Source organism: Argentina silus, assembly GCF_951799395.1.
Source record: "Argentina silus genome assembly, chromosome: 2".
Classification (NCBI taxonomy): domain Eukaryota; kingdom Metazoa; phylum Chordata; class Actinopteri; order Argentiniformes; family Argentinidae; genus Argentina; species Argentina silus.
In genome coordinates this window covers 33,917,618-33,934,746 of record NC_139656.1, presented here as the reverse complement: position 1 = coordinate 33,934,746, position 17,129 = coordinate 33,917,618, and the positions used below count along the sequence as shown (strand labels likewise).

Below are 17,129 nucleotides of genomic sequence, written 5' to 3'. Positions count from 1 at the left end.
AAATAAAAATCATTATTGTAGCAGGAGGAATGGAAACCACACATGCAAAAAAAAAAGAGGAAAAGCAGTTGGAGGAATGTTAGGGTTAGGGCTAGGGTTAGGGTTAGGGTTAGGGTTAGATGATCCTGTATGTTATAGATGGAATGTTAACTGATCTTGGTGATGTATGTTTTAGCCGTGGCATGCCCCCAGACGCGCGCGCGCGCACACAGACACAGACACACACGCACACAGACACAGACACGCACACGCACACACACACACACAGACGCACGCACACACACCCACACACACATCTTTGCACTAAAGAATCTTAACCAGAAACAGATTTCAGGGGTTGATTTTCTACAGTCAGCATGTTGCGTATTTCAGCCAACGCCCGGGCCAACTCAACGGCTCTGTCCTGCTCTCCAGTTCCTCTTCCTTTCGAATGCTGATAATATGAAATCTTTATTGTTTCAAAGGTAATATAATCCAGAGCTAGAACAACCACCCATCTAAGATTTAGTCGTCATTAAAAACCCTCACCAGCATAAACCTGCGTCACTGTCCGACTTCAGCCAACACCAGTTGCTGTACTGAATGTGCAGCTTGGAGTATCAATATTGATTCAGATATGAATAACCCCCAGTACTTGTTGCTGATCCTAGGAGAGATTTGCAGTCGCCGAGATCGAACCACCAACATCAGTAAATATTCTCGTTATAATATTCTCGTTATTTACGAAGGCTATACAGTTTCTGCGGTTACATCCAGGTTAAGGATAAACTTGTAACTATTATAGCCTATAGCTGTTGAATCGCAATTCAGGACAAGTGACTCGCTAACAGCGACAAAACGTTCCTAAATGTCCCGCTCCAGTCTGTCGATAACTTTATAGGATTTTAAACATGTAAAAACATCACAGTGGCAAACTCCGACGACAGTACTTACCCGGTCAAAGCAGAGTTCTGTGTGTGCTCTCCTGGATCTGAACAAGTGCTTCTGTTCTGCCAGACCAGACGGTAGCCTCGTGTCTGTAGTCAGTGGGAGGCAACACGTCTGACCAGCCTAGGAGCACAGCTGGAGTTAGAACCCAACCGCCTGGGTTCAGACCAGACCAGTTTCAGACCAGATGGGGTTCAGACCATGTCCACACCAGACCAGGATTAGACCAGGTTCAGACCAGTTTTAGACTATATGAACAATTTAATTTCCATATGACCTCAATAAAATGGTTCTAACGTAACCTGTGTCTCCCTACTCTCTGCTGTTGACAGACAATTGTTAACTCAATAATAATTACATGAAAAATCCAGTTAGCCCAGTTGGAGTTAGAACTCATCCACCTGTGAGCCCAGTTGGAGTTAGAACTCATCCACCTGTGAGCCCAGTTGGAGTTAGAACTCATCCACCTGTGAGCCCAGTTGGAGTTAGAACTCATCCACCTGTGAGCCCAGTTGGAGTTAGATCAGAACCCAACCGTCTGTGAGCCCAGTTGGACTTAGAACCCAACCGTCTGTTACATTTACATTTACATTTATGGCATGGAGCAGACGCCTTTATCCAAAGCGACTTACAGCAAATATATTTGTTTAAGTAAGTGAATAATCTATCCATCAGTCATCATAAGATAAAGTAATCAATGCTCAGACCAGGGGCCATTGGCAGTCATAATGCTAGATTTTTTTTTTTAACAGGAGAAAAACTTGTACAGGGGGGTAGTGGGGGTGACTTGTACACACTGCTCTTATACTACATACTACTGCTCTTATACTACATACTACTGCTCTTATACTACATACTACTGCTCTTCTGTACACATCTGTCTATACTGTTCATAATGAACATATCCTTATTTTTTTAATGCTACTGTTAATACACTGCACATCTGTACATACTGTACATATCTGTTTATACTGTTCATACTGCATGCCATATGTATTCTGTTTATTTACTTTGCTTTAATGTTACTGTCAATACATATATACTGCTTATACTGCACTGCCTATACAGCTCATATGCTGCTTATACTGTTCTACTGCATTCTATTTATTCTGCTTATAATGTTACTGCTAATACATATACTGCTACACTGCACTACTTATACTGCACTACCTGTATATATTGTTCACACTGCACTTTTCTGCTTTTTTGCACTTCTGGTTAGACGCTAACTGCATTTCGTTGTCTCTGTACTTGTACTCTGCACAATGACAATAAAGTTGAATCTAATCTAATCTAATCTAATCTAAAGAGGTCTCTAGGGTTAGGGTTAGTACGGGGGGTAGTGGGGGTGAAGAGGTCTCTAGGGTTCGGGTTAGGGTTAGTACAGGGGGGTAGTGGGGGTGAAGAGGTCTTTAGGAGGGACTGTTAAGATGTAGCCTGAAGAGATGGGTTTTCAATCTACGGCGGAAGATTGGTAGTGACTCTGCAGCCATGACAGCAGTGGGAAGCTCATTCCACCAGCGGGGCACTAGGACAGTGAAAAGCTGTGAGCCCAGTTAGATTAGAACTGCCTGTGAGCCCAGCTGGAGTTAGATTAGAACCCATCCACCTGTGAGCCCAGTTGGAGTTAGAACCCATCCGCCTGTGAGCCCAGTTGGAGTTAGATCAGAACCCATCCGCCTGTGAGCCCAGTTGGAGTTAGATTAGAACCCATCCGCCTGTGAGCCCAGCTGTAGGTAGATCAGATCCCAACCGTCTGTGAGCCCAGTTGGAGTAAGATCAGAACCGCCTGTGAGCCCAGTTGGAGTAAGATCAGAACTGCCTGTGAGCCCAGCTGAAGTGAGATTAGATCCCAACCGTCTGTGAGCCCAGTTGGAGTAAGATCAGAACCGCCTGTGAGCCCAGTTGGAGTAAGATCAGAACTGCCTGTGAGCCCAGCTGAAGTGAGATCAGATCCCAACCGTCTGTGAGCCCAGCTAGAGTTAGAACCAACCCTAACCCTATAACCCTAACAGGCAGGGAGTATTACACTACAGTACAGGGCCATCCACCGCAGGGCAGGAATCAGGATGTAGACACAATAATGAATAATTCAGGACAGGATATGACTGCTTCTGTATCAGCGCGGCAATATTTGACCAGAAAGTTTAATGATTAACCACATATTATAACTGGCAGATTGTAATACATCTTTGTACTCTTTCACCCGATGGAATGAAACCAAGTGTGATATCTTAGTTTGAATGGTTTAAATGGAGGCAAGAACGCTGGTCCTCTGTGGCTCAGTTGGTAGAGCATGGCGCTTACAACGTTGTGGGTTTGATTCCTGCTGGGACCATATATACTGAAATGTATGCACTCACTGCGATGTAAGTCGCTTTGGATAAAAGCGTCAGCTAAATGGCGTATAGAATGAACGGAAAGCACAAAGAGCAGAGAACATTTCTTTTAATTCAACTTTAGAATCACACAGTGTTTTAGACAGGCATCTGAACTCTCCATACGGTACAACAGACAGGGTTTTAGACAGGCATCTGAACTCTCCACACGGTACAACAGACAGGATTTTAGACAGGCATCTAGACTCTCCATACGGTACAACAGACAGGGTTTTAGACAGGCATCTGAACTCTCCACACGGTACAACAGACAGTGTTTTAGACAGGCATCTGAACTCTCCATACGGTACAACAGACAGGGTTTTAGACAGGCATCTGAACTCTCCACACGGTACAACAGACAGGGTTTTAGACAGGCATCTGGACTCTCCACACGGTACAACAGACAGGGTTTTAGACAGGCATCTGAACTCTCCACACGGTACAACAGACAGGGTTTTAGACAGGCATCTGAACTCTCCATACGGTACAACAGACAGGGTTTTAGACAGGCATCTGAACTCTCCACACGGTACAACAGACAGGGTTTTAGACAGGCATCTGGACTCTCCACACGGTACAACAGACAGGGTAGGTGGAGCTCGTCAGTTACACAGGAGGTTAAGGTTCCCATAAATCTCTCTCCCAAAAAAATCTTAACATTAACACTACAAACATTAGAATAATCACACTGCATATTAATATATTATACACTCACGAGCACCTTCTTAGGAACACCTGTACACCTTCTCATGGTGGAGGTGGTGGAACACCTGTACACCTTCTCATGGTGAAGGTGGTGGAACACCTGTACACCTTCTCATGGCAGAGGTGGTGGAACACCTGTACACCTTCTCATGGCGGAGGTGGTGGAACACCTGTACACCTTCTCATGGCGGAGGTGGTGGAACACCTGTACACCTTCTCATGGCGGAGGTGGTGGAACACCTGTACACCTTCTCATGGTGGAGGTGGTGGAACACCTGTACACCTTCTCATGGTGGAGGTGGTGTAATAGTGTGGGAATGTTTTCTTGGCACACTTTGGGCCCGTTAATACCAATCAATCATTGCTTGAATGCCACAGCCAATTTGAGTATTGCTGCTGACCATGTGCATCCCTTCATGGTCACAATTTACCCATCTTCTAATGGCTACATCCAGCATGATAATGCACCATGTCACAAAGCAAAAGTCGTCTCAAACTGGTTTCATGAACATGACAATGAGTTCAGTGTTCTTCAGTGGCCTTCCCAGTCACCGGATCTGAATCAAATAGAACACCTTTGGGATGTGGTAGAACAGGAGATTCACAGCTTGAAAGTGCACCTGAAAAATCTGCAGGAATTGTTGATGCTATCATGTCATCGTGGACCAGAATCTCAAAAGAATGTTTCCAACATCCTGTGGAATCAATGCCACGAAGAATTGAGGCTGTTTTGAGAGCCCAGTATTAGTATAGTGTTCTTAATAAAGTGCTCAGTGAGTGTACATCTCAATATCATAAACCCCAAGACAGGAGAAACTGATACAGGGCCTGTGTCTGCAGCTCTGTCTGGTTCTGTCCACTCTATCCTGCAGCTCAACCTCCCTTACAGACCAGGTTCATACAAGGTCCAGACCAGGATTAGACCAAACCAGGTTTACCCCAGGTCCAGACCAGGTTCAGACCAGGATTAGACCAAACCAGGTTTACCCCAGGTCCAGACCAGGTTCAGACCAGGATTAGACCAAACCAGGTTTACCCCAGGTCCAGACCAGGTTCAGACCAGGATTAGACCAAACCAGGTTTACCCCAGGTCAGGTCCAGACCAGGTCCAGACCAGGATTAGACCAAACCAGGTTTACCCCAGGTCCAGACCAGGTCCAGACCAGGATTAGACCAAACCAGGTTTACCCCAGGTCCAGACCAGGTCCAGACCAGGATTAGACCAAACCAGGTTTACCCCAGGTCCAGACCAGGTCCAGACCAGGATTAGACCAAACCAGGTTTACCCCAGGTCCAGACCAGGTTCATACCAGGTCCAGACCAGGATTAGACCAAACCAGGTTTACCCCAGGTCCAAACCAGGTTTACCCCAGGTCCAGACCAGGTTCAGACTACAGTTTAGAATAAACCAGTCTCAGACTATTAGAACAATTTAATTTACATGAAACAGTTCTGTCTTTGGTAACCTGTGTTCCCCCCTATTGTCTGTCTGTCTGTCTGTCTGTCTGTCTGTCTGTCTGTCTGTTAGGGTTGCACTGTCGTCATTCAACAGATTATTCTAAGCTCAGTAAAAATTACATGAAAAATCCAGTTAAAAAAGTTAATAAAAACGAAATGTCCCAAAGTGGCAGGTCTGATTTATATAAGGGGCCGGGGGGGGGGGGGGAGGCAGTCCAGCTACCTGCTTTCGTACGTTACGTTCCTATGAAGGCATTTGAGATGGAGAATGTAGAGAGTTAGTTGGTACAAAGAGGAGAGTTGACAGGACTATCATATAGAAACAGTTGACAGGACTATTGTACAGAGGAAGAGATGACAGGACTATCATACAGAGAAAGAGATGACAGGACTATTGTACAGAGAGAATTGACAGGACTATCGTACTGAGACTTGAGAGGACTATTGCACAGAGAGAGAGATGTCAGGACTATTGTACAGAGAGAGAGATGTCAGGACTATTGTACAGAGAGAAAGGGAGTGTACTGGACAGGACACAGGAGTATCTAACAATAGTGCATCTCGTACACCTATACAGGGCAGTGTATTTATTTAAGAACTTTGCAAATAAATATAAATGAAACCATGAGAAAGGTTCACAGCACATACCACATTTTATCCTGCACGGCTTCTTGTTGTTCTCTTCTTGTTGCATTAATCAAAATTATTCTTCTGTAAATTATGAATCAATATGTACAAATCTACAGATATCATAAATATCATTCATAGGCACTTGTTAAAAATGGTTCAGCCAGCCACCGAAAGCCAAGCCCCCGCTGATGACGTCTCAGGTCAGCCAGACAACTGTTACGAGGACGGAGTGACACGTATCCAGAACGTACGACACATGACAGTACCACACCCTAGCTACAGCACATGTTCACATTCAGGGTTAGAAAACAGGACCATGTGTTCTATGTTCTATGCAGGTGTTCTACGTTCTAACGTTCGGGGGACAGGGAGACGGGCATCATGGAAGCACTGACATCTTCAACCACGCAGTGAAAGAGTACCTTCACAACACACATAAAAACATTTAATAAATAAATATTGTTTTTTTTGTTTTTTTAAATAGACAAATAAATTAATGACTTGAGCAGAGAGAAGAGCAGGCAGACTTGCATGAGAGAGCGTTTCACACCAACACTCCCTACGAAGCCCCTACAGACCAGGGGGTTAGGGTGTAGGGGCTAGGCTGCAGGGGCTAGGGTGTAGGGGCTAGGCTGCAGGGGCTAGGGTGTAGGGGCTAGGCTGCAGGGGCTAGGGTGTAGGGGCTAGGCTGTAGGGGCTAGGCTGTAGGGGCTAGGGGTAAAGGATTACAGTCTGTGTCTGCGGGGGTCTGCGGGGGGCGGGGAGGGGGGTGGGGGCAGGGTGATGGTGGGGGGGTTGGGGTCATGGGGGTCTTCCATGGGCAGAACAAGACGCGTTCCTCTGATCACCAGCTCATGCTCCCCTAACCGCAGATCCTGGTCCAGCCCCTGGTCTGAGGCCACGCCGCCTGTGCGGGCACTGCCGGAGGCGTTGGTGCTCACTGTGATGTCACTGTACATGGTGCTGGCGTTGCCGTCGTTCAGGATGAGGTCAGAGTCGGCGTCATGGAGACGACCCTGATTCTGGAGAGAGGGGGTCATGTTAAAGTACTATGTGTGTGTGTGTGTGTGTGTGTGTGTGTGAGGGTGAGGGTGAGGGTGAGGGTGAGTGTGTGTGTGTGTGAGTGTGAGTGTGTGTGTGTGTGTGTGTGTGTGTGTGAGTGAGAGTGTGAGAGTGTGTGAGTTTGTGTGTGTGTGTGTGTGTGAGAGAGAGACTGAGTGTGTGTGTGTGAGTGTGTGTGTGTGTGTGTGTGTGTGTGTGATTGAGAGCGAGTGTGTGTGTGTGTGTGCGTGTGTGTACCTACCTCGTAGGCCTGGGTGGTGGTGAGACAGCTTGCCAGGGGGCCACAGCAGAGGGGCAGGGTGTTAGTGAGGGGGGGGCCGCTGTGTGTGAGGAGGGGCTTCAGGTAGCTGGAGGGGGTGGAGGTCAAGGACTGTAAAACAACACCACACACCTCCCCCTAGTGGACACAGTTCATCACTACAGTAAGGCTGTGTTCCAATCCACAGGGATCCTCTTCCCTACACACTGCACTGGGTGAATCTGCCCAGAGCACTACTCTATAGTGCTACCCCTAACCCTGACCCTAACCCTGACCTAACCCTAAACTAACCCTAACCCTAAACTAACGCTAACCCTAAACTAACCCTAACCCTAAACTAACCCTAACCCTAAACTAACGCTAACCCTAACCTAACCCTAACCTAACCCTAAACTAACGCAAACCCTAACCTAACCCTAAACTAACCCTAACCTAACCCTAAACTAACCCTAACCCTGACCTAACCCTAAACTAACACTAACCCTAACCCTAAACTAACCCTAACCCTAACCTAACCCTAAACTAACCCTAACCCTAAACTAACCCTAACCCTAAACTAAAGGTCTTCACCAGACATTGATGCTCAGTAACTAGACAGTATTTTACATAGCTAGCTAGCACGTTAGCTGCTAACGTACTGGGTTATGTTAGCTAGCCAGCTAACGTTAGCTTTACATTTTAGCCGTATTTAAGTTTAAGTCACCTTTAATATCAGAATATTACTAGTGAAAAATGCTATACCGTACATGGGACTTTCTTAGCTATTATTGTACAAACAATGCACACACATTATTTTTACATTTTTACACGATCCTCGCTCAACTCTACCAATCACTGTGGATTACGGTTACGCCCAGGTTTCCAGGTCTCTTCCAACTGAACATTTTCATGACCTATGGATTGGAATCTCTCTTAAAATGGCTGAATACTGGACTGGAAGACTGGAACGCATCCTTAAAAGTACTGTGTTTTTCCCGGTGTGTACAGCTCCCCCTAGTGGACCCGGTCTGACGGTGCACAGCTCCAGGAAAAGGATACTTGTGGTCAAAGTTGTACCAGATCCTGAAGGGCCAGGCGCTCTCATGTTTGGAGTCGCTCTGCTGGGTTCCGTCCAGTACCGTCACCTGAACAGAGACATCACCTCTGAGAACACACCTAGAACATACCTAGAACACACTTTTAAAACACCTACAACACACCTTGAACATACCTAGAACATACCTAGAACATACCTAGAACATACCTTTAAAACACCTAGAACATACCTTTAAAACACCTAGAACACACTTAGAACACACCTAGAATACACCTAGAACACACCTTTAAAACACCTAGAACACAATTAGAACACACCTTAAAAACACCTAGAACACACCTTTAATACACCTAGAATACACCTGAAACACACCTAGAACACACCTTTAATACAACTAGAACACACCTAAAACACACCTACAACACACCTTTAATACACATAGAATACACCTGGAATACACCTTGAACACATCTTTAATACACACAGAATACACCTGGAATACATCTTTAAAACTCCTAGAACACACCTAGAACAGCATCTGATTGTAGGAACCAGATCTTAACCCTAATCCTAGAACACATCTGACTGTAGGGGCCAGATCCTAACCCTATCCCTAAAACAGCGTCTGACTGTAGGTGCCAGATCTTAACCCTAACCTTAGAACATAGTCTGACTGTAGGATCCTAACCCTAGAACATATCTGACTGTAGGGGCCAGATCTTAACCCTAACCATCACCATGGGTACTTACAGGGTTGTCCAGGTCTGAGTCCACGCCCACCCTGGAGAGAGACAGTGGAGACAGTCAGAACTTAGCCTTGTTTAATACATGAAGTATTATTGAATTGTGTGTGTGTATGTGTGTGTGTGCGTGTGTGTGTGTATATGTGTGTGTGTGTGTGCGCGTGTGTATGTGCGTATGTGCGTGTGCATATATGTGTGTGTGTGTGTGTGTGTGTGTGTGTATGTGCGTGCGTGCGTGCGTGTGTGTGTATGCATATATGTGTGTGTGTGTGTGTGTGTGTGTGTGCGCGTGTGTGCATGTGCGTATGTGCGTGCATGCGTGCGTGTGTGTGTGTGTGTGTGTTACCGGATGCTCATGAAGGAGAGCATGGGGGTGGTCCCTCCCCCACACACCCAGACAGTGAAGAAGACGATGAGGAGGGTGGTGGAGAACATCATCTGACGGGCGTATGTAGCCGTGTCTCGGATGGAGAGGGCAAAGGTCATTGCTCCCCGCAGACCTGAGGAGAGGTGGGGAGGGGTGGGGGTGAGCTCTCCTTCTCTAACTTCCAAATCTTTGTGTGTTTATGTGTGTGTGTGTGTGTGTGTGTGTGTGTGTGTGTGTGTGTGTGTGTCCGTACCAGCGAACATCATGACATGTTGGAAGTTGGGGCTGATCCTGTTCTTGCGCCCCAGGTTGAGGAGGAAGGAGAGGGGGTAGATGTTGGCTGCTCTGCCCAGGAACACAGCCAGCTGGAGGGGGAGGGGTGAAGGACAACACAGTCTGGAGGTGGAGGGCAGGCTGGGGGGGGTCTATCAGGTTGGGAGAGTCTAGGCAGGCTGGGGGGGTCTAGGCAGGCTGGGGGAGTCGAGTCCCTACCCATAACCCCAGCGCAGGGCGGGCGTAAGGATACGAAGGCTCCGATGATGAACATGGGGTTGAAGACGTGCTTCTGGAAGGAGAATAGGGTCAGGCCCATGTAGGAGAAGATGAAGTTCTCCGCCAGGAAGTTGAGCAGCTCAAACAGCTGAGACAGGAAACAGGAAACAATAACAATGAGCAGGTAAACTATCTTCAGGTTAAACAGGTGAACCAGAGTCATGTCTGGTGTGTCTCTCTGGGCCACAGAGTCTACCAGGTCTCAGGTGGTTGAGAGAGAGAGAGAGAGAGAGAGAGACAGACAGACAGACAGACAGACAGACAGACACACAGACACACAGAGTCCTGTTGCAGCAGCAGAGAACAGAACAGAGCTTGGGTACCTGTTTGGTCCTGTCCTGGGAGTCAGGTGACAGGTTGTTGTAGGTGTAGTGAGCCTGGGTGATCCCACAGAACAACACCGCCACCACACCTGGAGAGGAGACACACGCACGCACACACACACACAATCAGCATACCAAAGCTGTGATAGGGAGATTAAAGAACAGAAGAGACAGTGTGTGTGTGTGTGTGTGTGTGTGTGTGTGTGTGTGTGTGTGTGTGTGTGTGTGTGTATTACCAGTGAATCCGCAGGCCTCAGCCAATAGGAAGGTGCTCCAGGACATGAGGAAGAAGAGGGCGGTCTCTAGTAGGGGGAAGAGGCGGAGCTTGGTGAACTTGGTGACGTGAGGAGAGACAGGACGTCAAGGAGCATCACATGACAATGAGGACGGACCAATCACACAACATCTCTATATGAGGTACAGGACGGAGGACAGAGAGAATGTGGAACTGTGATAAACAACCTGTCTGTCTCCATCAACAACCTGTCTGTCTCCATCAACAACCTGTCTGTCCATCAACAACCTGTCTGTCCATCAACAACCTGTCTGTCTCCATCAACAACCTGTCTGTCTATCAATAACCTGTCTGTCTCCATCAACAATCTGTCTGTCTCCATCAACAACCTGTCTGTCCATCAACAACCTGTCTGTCCATCAACAACCTGTCTGTCCACCAACAACACTCACTCAATCAAGTTCAAGACATTTGAACCCGCTAGTCTAAACTGAGGACTTTTCTCTTCCCCTAACCTAGGGATGGTGAGAGGAGGAGACACGCACACACACACACACGCACACACACGCACGCACGCACGCACACACTCCTGTAGCCTGAGGACAGTGGGAGGATATGAGTGCTGTCATGATGCCGGTGGCCACGCCCAGGGCAAAGGAGCCGCTGAACACGACCAGGAAGGTGCCCAGGGACTTGACCATGGCTCCCGCCTCGAACGTGTGGCTGTTGTCCCCCACTGGCTGGTACATAGCGATGGACCTATACCAGGAGCACAAAGGGACACAGGAACACACACACACACACACATATCAGTGAGATGTAACCACATACTAGATTCCTATGGAAACCTGCTTACTAATGGATTATTACAACTACTAAAGAATAGACTAACCAGAGCTGCACCCCATGGACAAGAGCTGCACCCCGGGGACCACAGCTGCACCCCGGGGACCACAGTTGCACCATGGGGACCACAGCTGCACCCCGGGGACCACAGCTGCACCCCAGGTTGTAACACAACAAACCAGAGTTCTAGAACATTCCTTACAACACAGCAAACCAGAGTTATAGAACATTCCTTGCAACACAGCAAACCAGAGTTATAGAACATTCCTTACAACACAGCAAACCAGAGTTCTAGAACATTCCTTACAACACAGCAAACCAGAGTTCTAGAACATTCCTTACACTGTAATCTGAGAAATTGCTATTAGCCAATTAGGTTTGAATGGAGCGCTGGCTGAGAGAGGTCACTCTCTTGATTTCCCATCCCCTACCCCCTAGACACTTCCCCTAGCCCCTACCCCCTAGACACTTCCCCTAGCCCCTACCCCCTAGACACTTCCCCTAGCCCCTACCCCCTAGACACTTCCCCTAGCCCCTACCCCCTAGACACTTCCCCTCGCCCCTACCCCTAGACACTTCTCCTAGCCCCTACCCCCTAGACACTTCCCCTAACCCCTAGACACTTCCCCTAGCCCCTACTCCCTAGACACTTCCCCTAGCCCCTACCCCCTAGACACTTCCCCTCGCCCCTACCCCTAGACACTTCCCCTAGCCCCTACCCCCTAGACACTTCCCCTAACCCCTAGACACTTCCCCTAGCCCCTACTCCCTAGACACTTCCCCTAGCCCCTACCCCCTAGACACTTCCCCTACTCCCTAGCCTCTACTCCCTAGACACTTCCCCTAGCCCCTACCTCCTAGACACTTCCCCTACTCCCTAGCCCCTACTCCCTAGCCCCTACTCCCTATACACTACTCCCTAGCCCCTACTCCCTAGACACTTCCCCTAGCCCCTTCCCCCTAGACACTTCCCCTAGCCCCTACTCCCAAGACACTTCCCCTAGCCCCAACCTCCTAGACACTTCCCCTACTCCCTAGCCCCTACACCATAGCCCCTACTCCCTAGACACTTGTGTAGATCTGTGAGGATTCGAGAGGTTTTGAAGGGTTTTTAGAAGGGCATCTTGTCCACTGATAAGCCAGGTGGAATCTTCGCCATATTACTTAAAACATCCAATCCTCTCAAGTGTGAAGGAGAGGGTCAGGACCAGAGGGTGGAGCAGACACTACAACCAGAGTCCTAGACATAGAAGAGTTAGACTGGCTAACATCATCTGGGACTCTGCCTCCAACCATGTCCAGGGTTCTCCCCAGGGACAACAGCATGGCGCTGGAAACTCCCGTTTACTCATGTCAAAATGTGCAAAAAATACCAAGATGATGACTTCACTGAGGAACATCATAACGCTTTCCACCTTCGCTTTCGTTTTTAACAACGATGTCGTTGGCGATCAAAGATAGTTACTCTATAGTTACTAAATACATAGTTTAATAGTTACTCTATCGTTACTAAATACATAGTTTAATAGTTACTCTATTGTTACTAAATACATAGTTTAATTTGTCTTGACATGTTGACATCGTGGCGTCGCCAAGGTCACAGCGTAGCACAGCATCACCGCTACGTCTCTGGGGAGAACCCTGCATGTCACACCACAGGCGGAGGCGTGGCCACTCCTCCACCACGCGCTCCTCGGTCATACCGAGGCCCCGCCCCAGACGCCTTCTCATACTGGAGAACCACTCTGGAGACACGCAGCCAATAAGACAGGAGGGGGGAGGGGTTAGTGTCAAGCACTGCACACATTCAACCAATCCGAGTACAGCACGGTGAGAGACAGCATTAGACAGGAGTGTTTCTGTTACTGTGAGGAGGTAAACACACAGACAGACAGACAGACAGACAGACAGACAGACAGGCAGACAGGCAGGCAGACAGACAGGCAGACAGACAGGCAGACAGACAGACAGACAGACAGACAGGCAGACAGGCAGACAGACAGACAGGCAGACAGGCAGACAGACAAGCAGGCAGACAGAGACAGACATATAGACAGGCACAGTCAGAGACACAAGCAGACAGACAGACAGACAGAGACAGACAGACAGGGACAGATAGACAGACAGACAGAGACAGACAGACAACCGGACAAGCAGACAGACAGACACAGACAAACAAGCAGACAGACAGGCAGGCAGACAGAGACAGACAGGCAGACAGACAGGCAGAGACAGACAGACAGGCAGACAGACAGACAGACAGACTTACGAGGACAGGACGATGGCCACGGCGTCGTTGAGGACACTCTCTCCAAACAGCAGAGCGTACAGATCCACATCCACCCTCAGCTCGTTGAAGATGGCCAGGACTGTCACTGAGAAGAGAGATCACGCACGTCACACACACACACACACGTCTCTCTCACACACACACACACAGGCACAAGTCTCTCTCCCTCATATCATCTACCTGGGTCTGTGATCATCTACCTGTGTCTGTGGTTGATTACCTGGGTCTGTGATCATCTACCTGTGTCTGTGGTTGATTATCTGGGTCTGTGATCATCTACCTGGGTGTGATCATCTACCTGGGTCTGTGATCATCTACCTGTGTCTGTGGTTGATTACCTGGGTCCGTGATCATCTACCTGTGTCTGTGGTTGATTATCTGGGTCTGTGATCATCTACCTGGGTCTGTGATCATCTACCTGGGTCTGTAGCTGAGATGATGGCACCAAAGAAGAGACAGTCGGTAAAGTAGAAGTCTCCTCCCATCTGGCCGACAGCCTTCATCAACGACACACAGCCGTACATCACCAGCCTAGACACACACACACACACACGTGCACGTGCACACGCACGCACACAGACACACAGACACGCACACACACACACACACACACGCACACACAGACAGACACACACACACATGTTCTTAGTTCATCAAATGTTTACACAACGTCATAAATACTGAAACCAAGAAGATAATGTCACGCTTACACAGAAGGTACACATGGCTTCAGAACAGATAACATCGCTGCAGTACTCTATTTCACGACAACCTGAGTAGATTTAAGGCAGACCATGCTACTGGGCTAGACTGAGAATCCATGTTAAACTGCTAGCCGAGGCTAACTGCTAGTGTCTCGGTTGCTGCTGCCAATGGAATGTGAAAGAGTAAGAAATGATGATTTTTTGGGTGAACTATCCCTTTAACTGAACCCTCTAACCAATGAGCTGCTCACCCAATGACCAAGCAGGAGATGAGTGTTCCCATGAAGGCATAGGCCAGGACGGAGCCAATGTTCCTGAAGAAGTGTCTCTGGAACGGGGGGTGGGGGGTGGGAAGGGGGGGGGGCAGATGTGTGGTGAGATTTACAGCTTAATGTAGAGGTCTTTTTTCTTTTGAGCAGCTCAGTCACTTTCTTACCCTTTTCAAGCTGTATCCAGCATGGAATATGATTGGAGGCAGCAAAATGTTGAAAAACACTTCCGGGTCAAATGTCACCTGGGAGAACAATAAACAGAGAAGTTGATGATAGGGCAATCTACGGAAATTAAAACCACCTGGAACAGACGCGCAAATCCTGGAGGTAGTGTGTTTGTGTGTGTCTGCGTGCGTGCGTGTCTGTCTGTCTGCTTGTTTGTCTGTCTGTCTGTCTGTCTGTCTGCTTGTGGCGTGTGTGTGTGTGTGTGTACCTTCCTGAGCATCTCGTCATCCTGCACCTGGTGACCCTTGCGCGTGCTGACTTCTCCCTTCAGGGTGTACTCGTAGAAGCGCCCACTGACGTTGACCAATAGGGTGGCAGGACTGGCGTTGACACTGCAGCTCAGAGTGGCGTTGTTCATGTTCTGGGGGACATGCACCCCGAAACGCAGTATCACCCCCACCAACACACCTGGGGGTACACAGACACACACACACACACACACACACAGACAGACACACACACATGCAAACACACAGACAGACAGACAGACAGACAGACAGACAGACAGTCAGACAGACACACACACAGTGAGACAGTCAAACAGACACACAGTGAGACAGTTAGACAGACGGACACACAGGCAGACACACAGTGAGACAGTTAGACAGACGGACACACAGTGAGACAGTGGAGCGAGAGAGAGGGGGGGGGGGTCAGAAGTATAGACAGGTTATGATTCTATTCAAGTTAATAGCTAGCTGATGGATTGAGACAGATACCAGTACATACACTAATCCTACATGAGGCGTATTAGGGCTGGTATAGCATAGCTGTTCCCATCACATACATCTTGGTCAGGGTGCATAAGGACATGAATGACAGACTGACAGGCTTCTCATGTCTTCTCGTTACGCAGTGACATTTCTATTAGGGATGCTAGCTTGTTGGCTAAATAACCTGCGTCAATGTAATGGGCCGATGACAGCTATAGCCTAGTTAGCTAGTTAGCGAGCTAAGCTCATTCAGTTCTCCCATGTATAACAGCTAAGCTAACCCAGGGAATTCAGATCAGTAGCTCGCCAGCTACGGTGGGTCGGTGCTCACCGTATATCATCGCCAGCCCAGTTTCGTGTAGAAACCTGACGCGACGGTGTTTGAACAGCCATATGGTGAGTATGGTGAGTGTTAGCAGCGTTATGAATATGAGGAGGTTGGCACTGTCCTGTCTGTGGCTCTCCTCAGCCCTCCGCTCCGTGGAAACATTGTCCATAACGGTGTTGTCGCCTTGGCTACCCGCTACCAGCAGACACGTCAACAGACACAGTAAAACGAGCGGTGTCTTCGACGGTTTTACACCGGAAAATAGTTTTGTTGCTGTTGTGGTGGATCCCATGGTGGCTTCTGTCAAACCACTTAATCCGCCACAGAAATATGACAGCTAGCTTAGCTAGACTCAGCCATCCATGTTCCGCACGGTCAGCATGACAACGATCTCCGAATGTCCCGGTTTGAAATCTTCAAAATAAAAGTCTGATTTCCTTTTTTTGTGTTATATCAAATGAGGACTTTTACTTTCACTCCCGCTGCCAGCGGCTGCTGTCTGGTGACAGAAAGTAACGGCAGAGCTGAGCTCGGATGGTCTAGAATCCTTCCTTTCCTTGCAAGTCTTCCTTGACTTTCTTCCCTTTTCGTATTGACAATGTTTGGCCAAATAGCGAGATAACATCAGTTTACTTTAGTTTGACCATTTTAAAAGTAAACGCACAAACTTCTATTACCTGTATTTTCAAGTTAAAGTTTATTTGTCATTCCGTCATATACTCGTATACAAGGCAACCAGGTGCTTCAGGCAGAGCAGCTCTACAACATCAACCAACACCATCAACATCAGTAAACAGGTCAACATAATCATGAACAGAAATGGAAACAGAAATATAAACGCCAAAAGTAATAACAGTAAATAAGGGGGGGAGCGGCTGTCAGTTCAAAAGTCTAATGGTCTGAGGGTCTAGGAGGGAGGTCAAGGAAAGGAAAAAGATCGCATTTTATGTGCAATCCGAACGCAGTCTGGGAACTGACGGGCGGCTCGCTGGTTGACGGCTTGCTTGCCTGATCATCATCAAAGTCTATTCAGACTCATAGCAGAGAACAAAATGAGGAATGGTATCAAACAA

The 17,129-nt window shown here is 48.0% G+C and overlaps 2 protein-coding genes across 3 annotated transcripts in view; both read right to left on the bottom strand.

Annotated features, from left to right (window-relative positions):
• LOC310816326 (four and a half LIM domains protein 1-like) overlaps positions 1–1,019 on the bottom strand; it is a 7,980-nt gene extending 6,961 nt beyond the window's left edge. The window contains exon 1 of one of the 2 annotated variants that reach the window (XM_083686464.1): positions 934–1,019. The gene's annotated coding sequence lies outside the window, so the exon portion shown is untranslated. The remainder of the gene's footprint in view (positions 1–933) is intronic. The other variant, XM_083686465.1, reaches the window with a different exon arrangement.
• Positions 1,020–6,043: 5,024 nt separating this feature from the next.
• Positions 6,044–16,397, bottom strand: slc9a6b (solute carrier family 9 member 6b). Its single transcript, XM_083664996.1, has 16 exons — positions 16,060–16,397; positions 15,224–15,423; positions 14,955–15,032; positions 14,770–14,846; positions 14,233–14,345; positions 13,794–13,899; positions 11,266–11,437; positions 10,680–10,776; positions 10,444–10,532; positions 10,095–10,208; positions 9,822–9,933; positions 9,548–9,701; positions 9,209–9,239; positions 8,461–8,546; positions 7,405–7,510; positions 6,044–7,123 (listed from the first exon to the last, which is right to left on the bottom strand). Exons 1-16 carry the CDS (start codon positions 16,346–16,348, stop codon positions 6,827–6,829), a joined length of 2,121 nt encoding a protein of 706 aa, XP_083521122.1. The 5' UTR covers positions 16,349–16,397; the 3' UTR covers positions 6,044–6,826.
• Positions 16,398–17,129: the final 732 nt, after the last annotated feature.

What these genes read in the sequence shown, in the direction of transcription:
- slc9a6b (XM_083664996.1), bottom strand. Translation starts at nt 16,348, where the DNA reads ATGGGATCCACCACAACAGCAACAAAACTATTTTCCGGTGTAAAACCG. An exon ending in GTGGCCATCGTCCTGTCCTC is followed by an intron (nt 11,438 to 13,793) that starts GTAAGTCTGTCT and finishes CTCCTGGTATAG; the next exon opens with GTCCATCGCTATGTACCAGC. An exon ending in ACTGTCCTCAGGCTACAGGA is followed by an intron (nt 10,777 to 11,265) that starts GTGTGTGCGTGC and finishes CACGTCACCAAG; the next exon opens with TTCACCAAGCTCCGCCTCTT.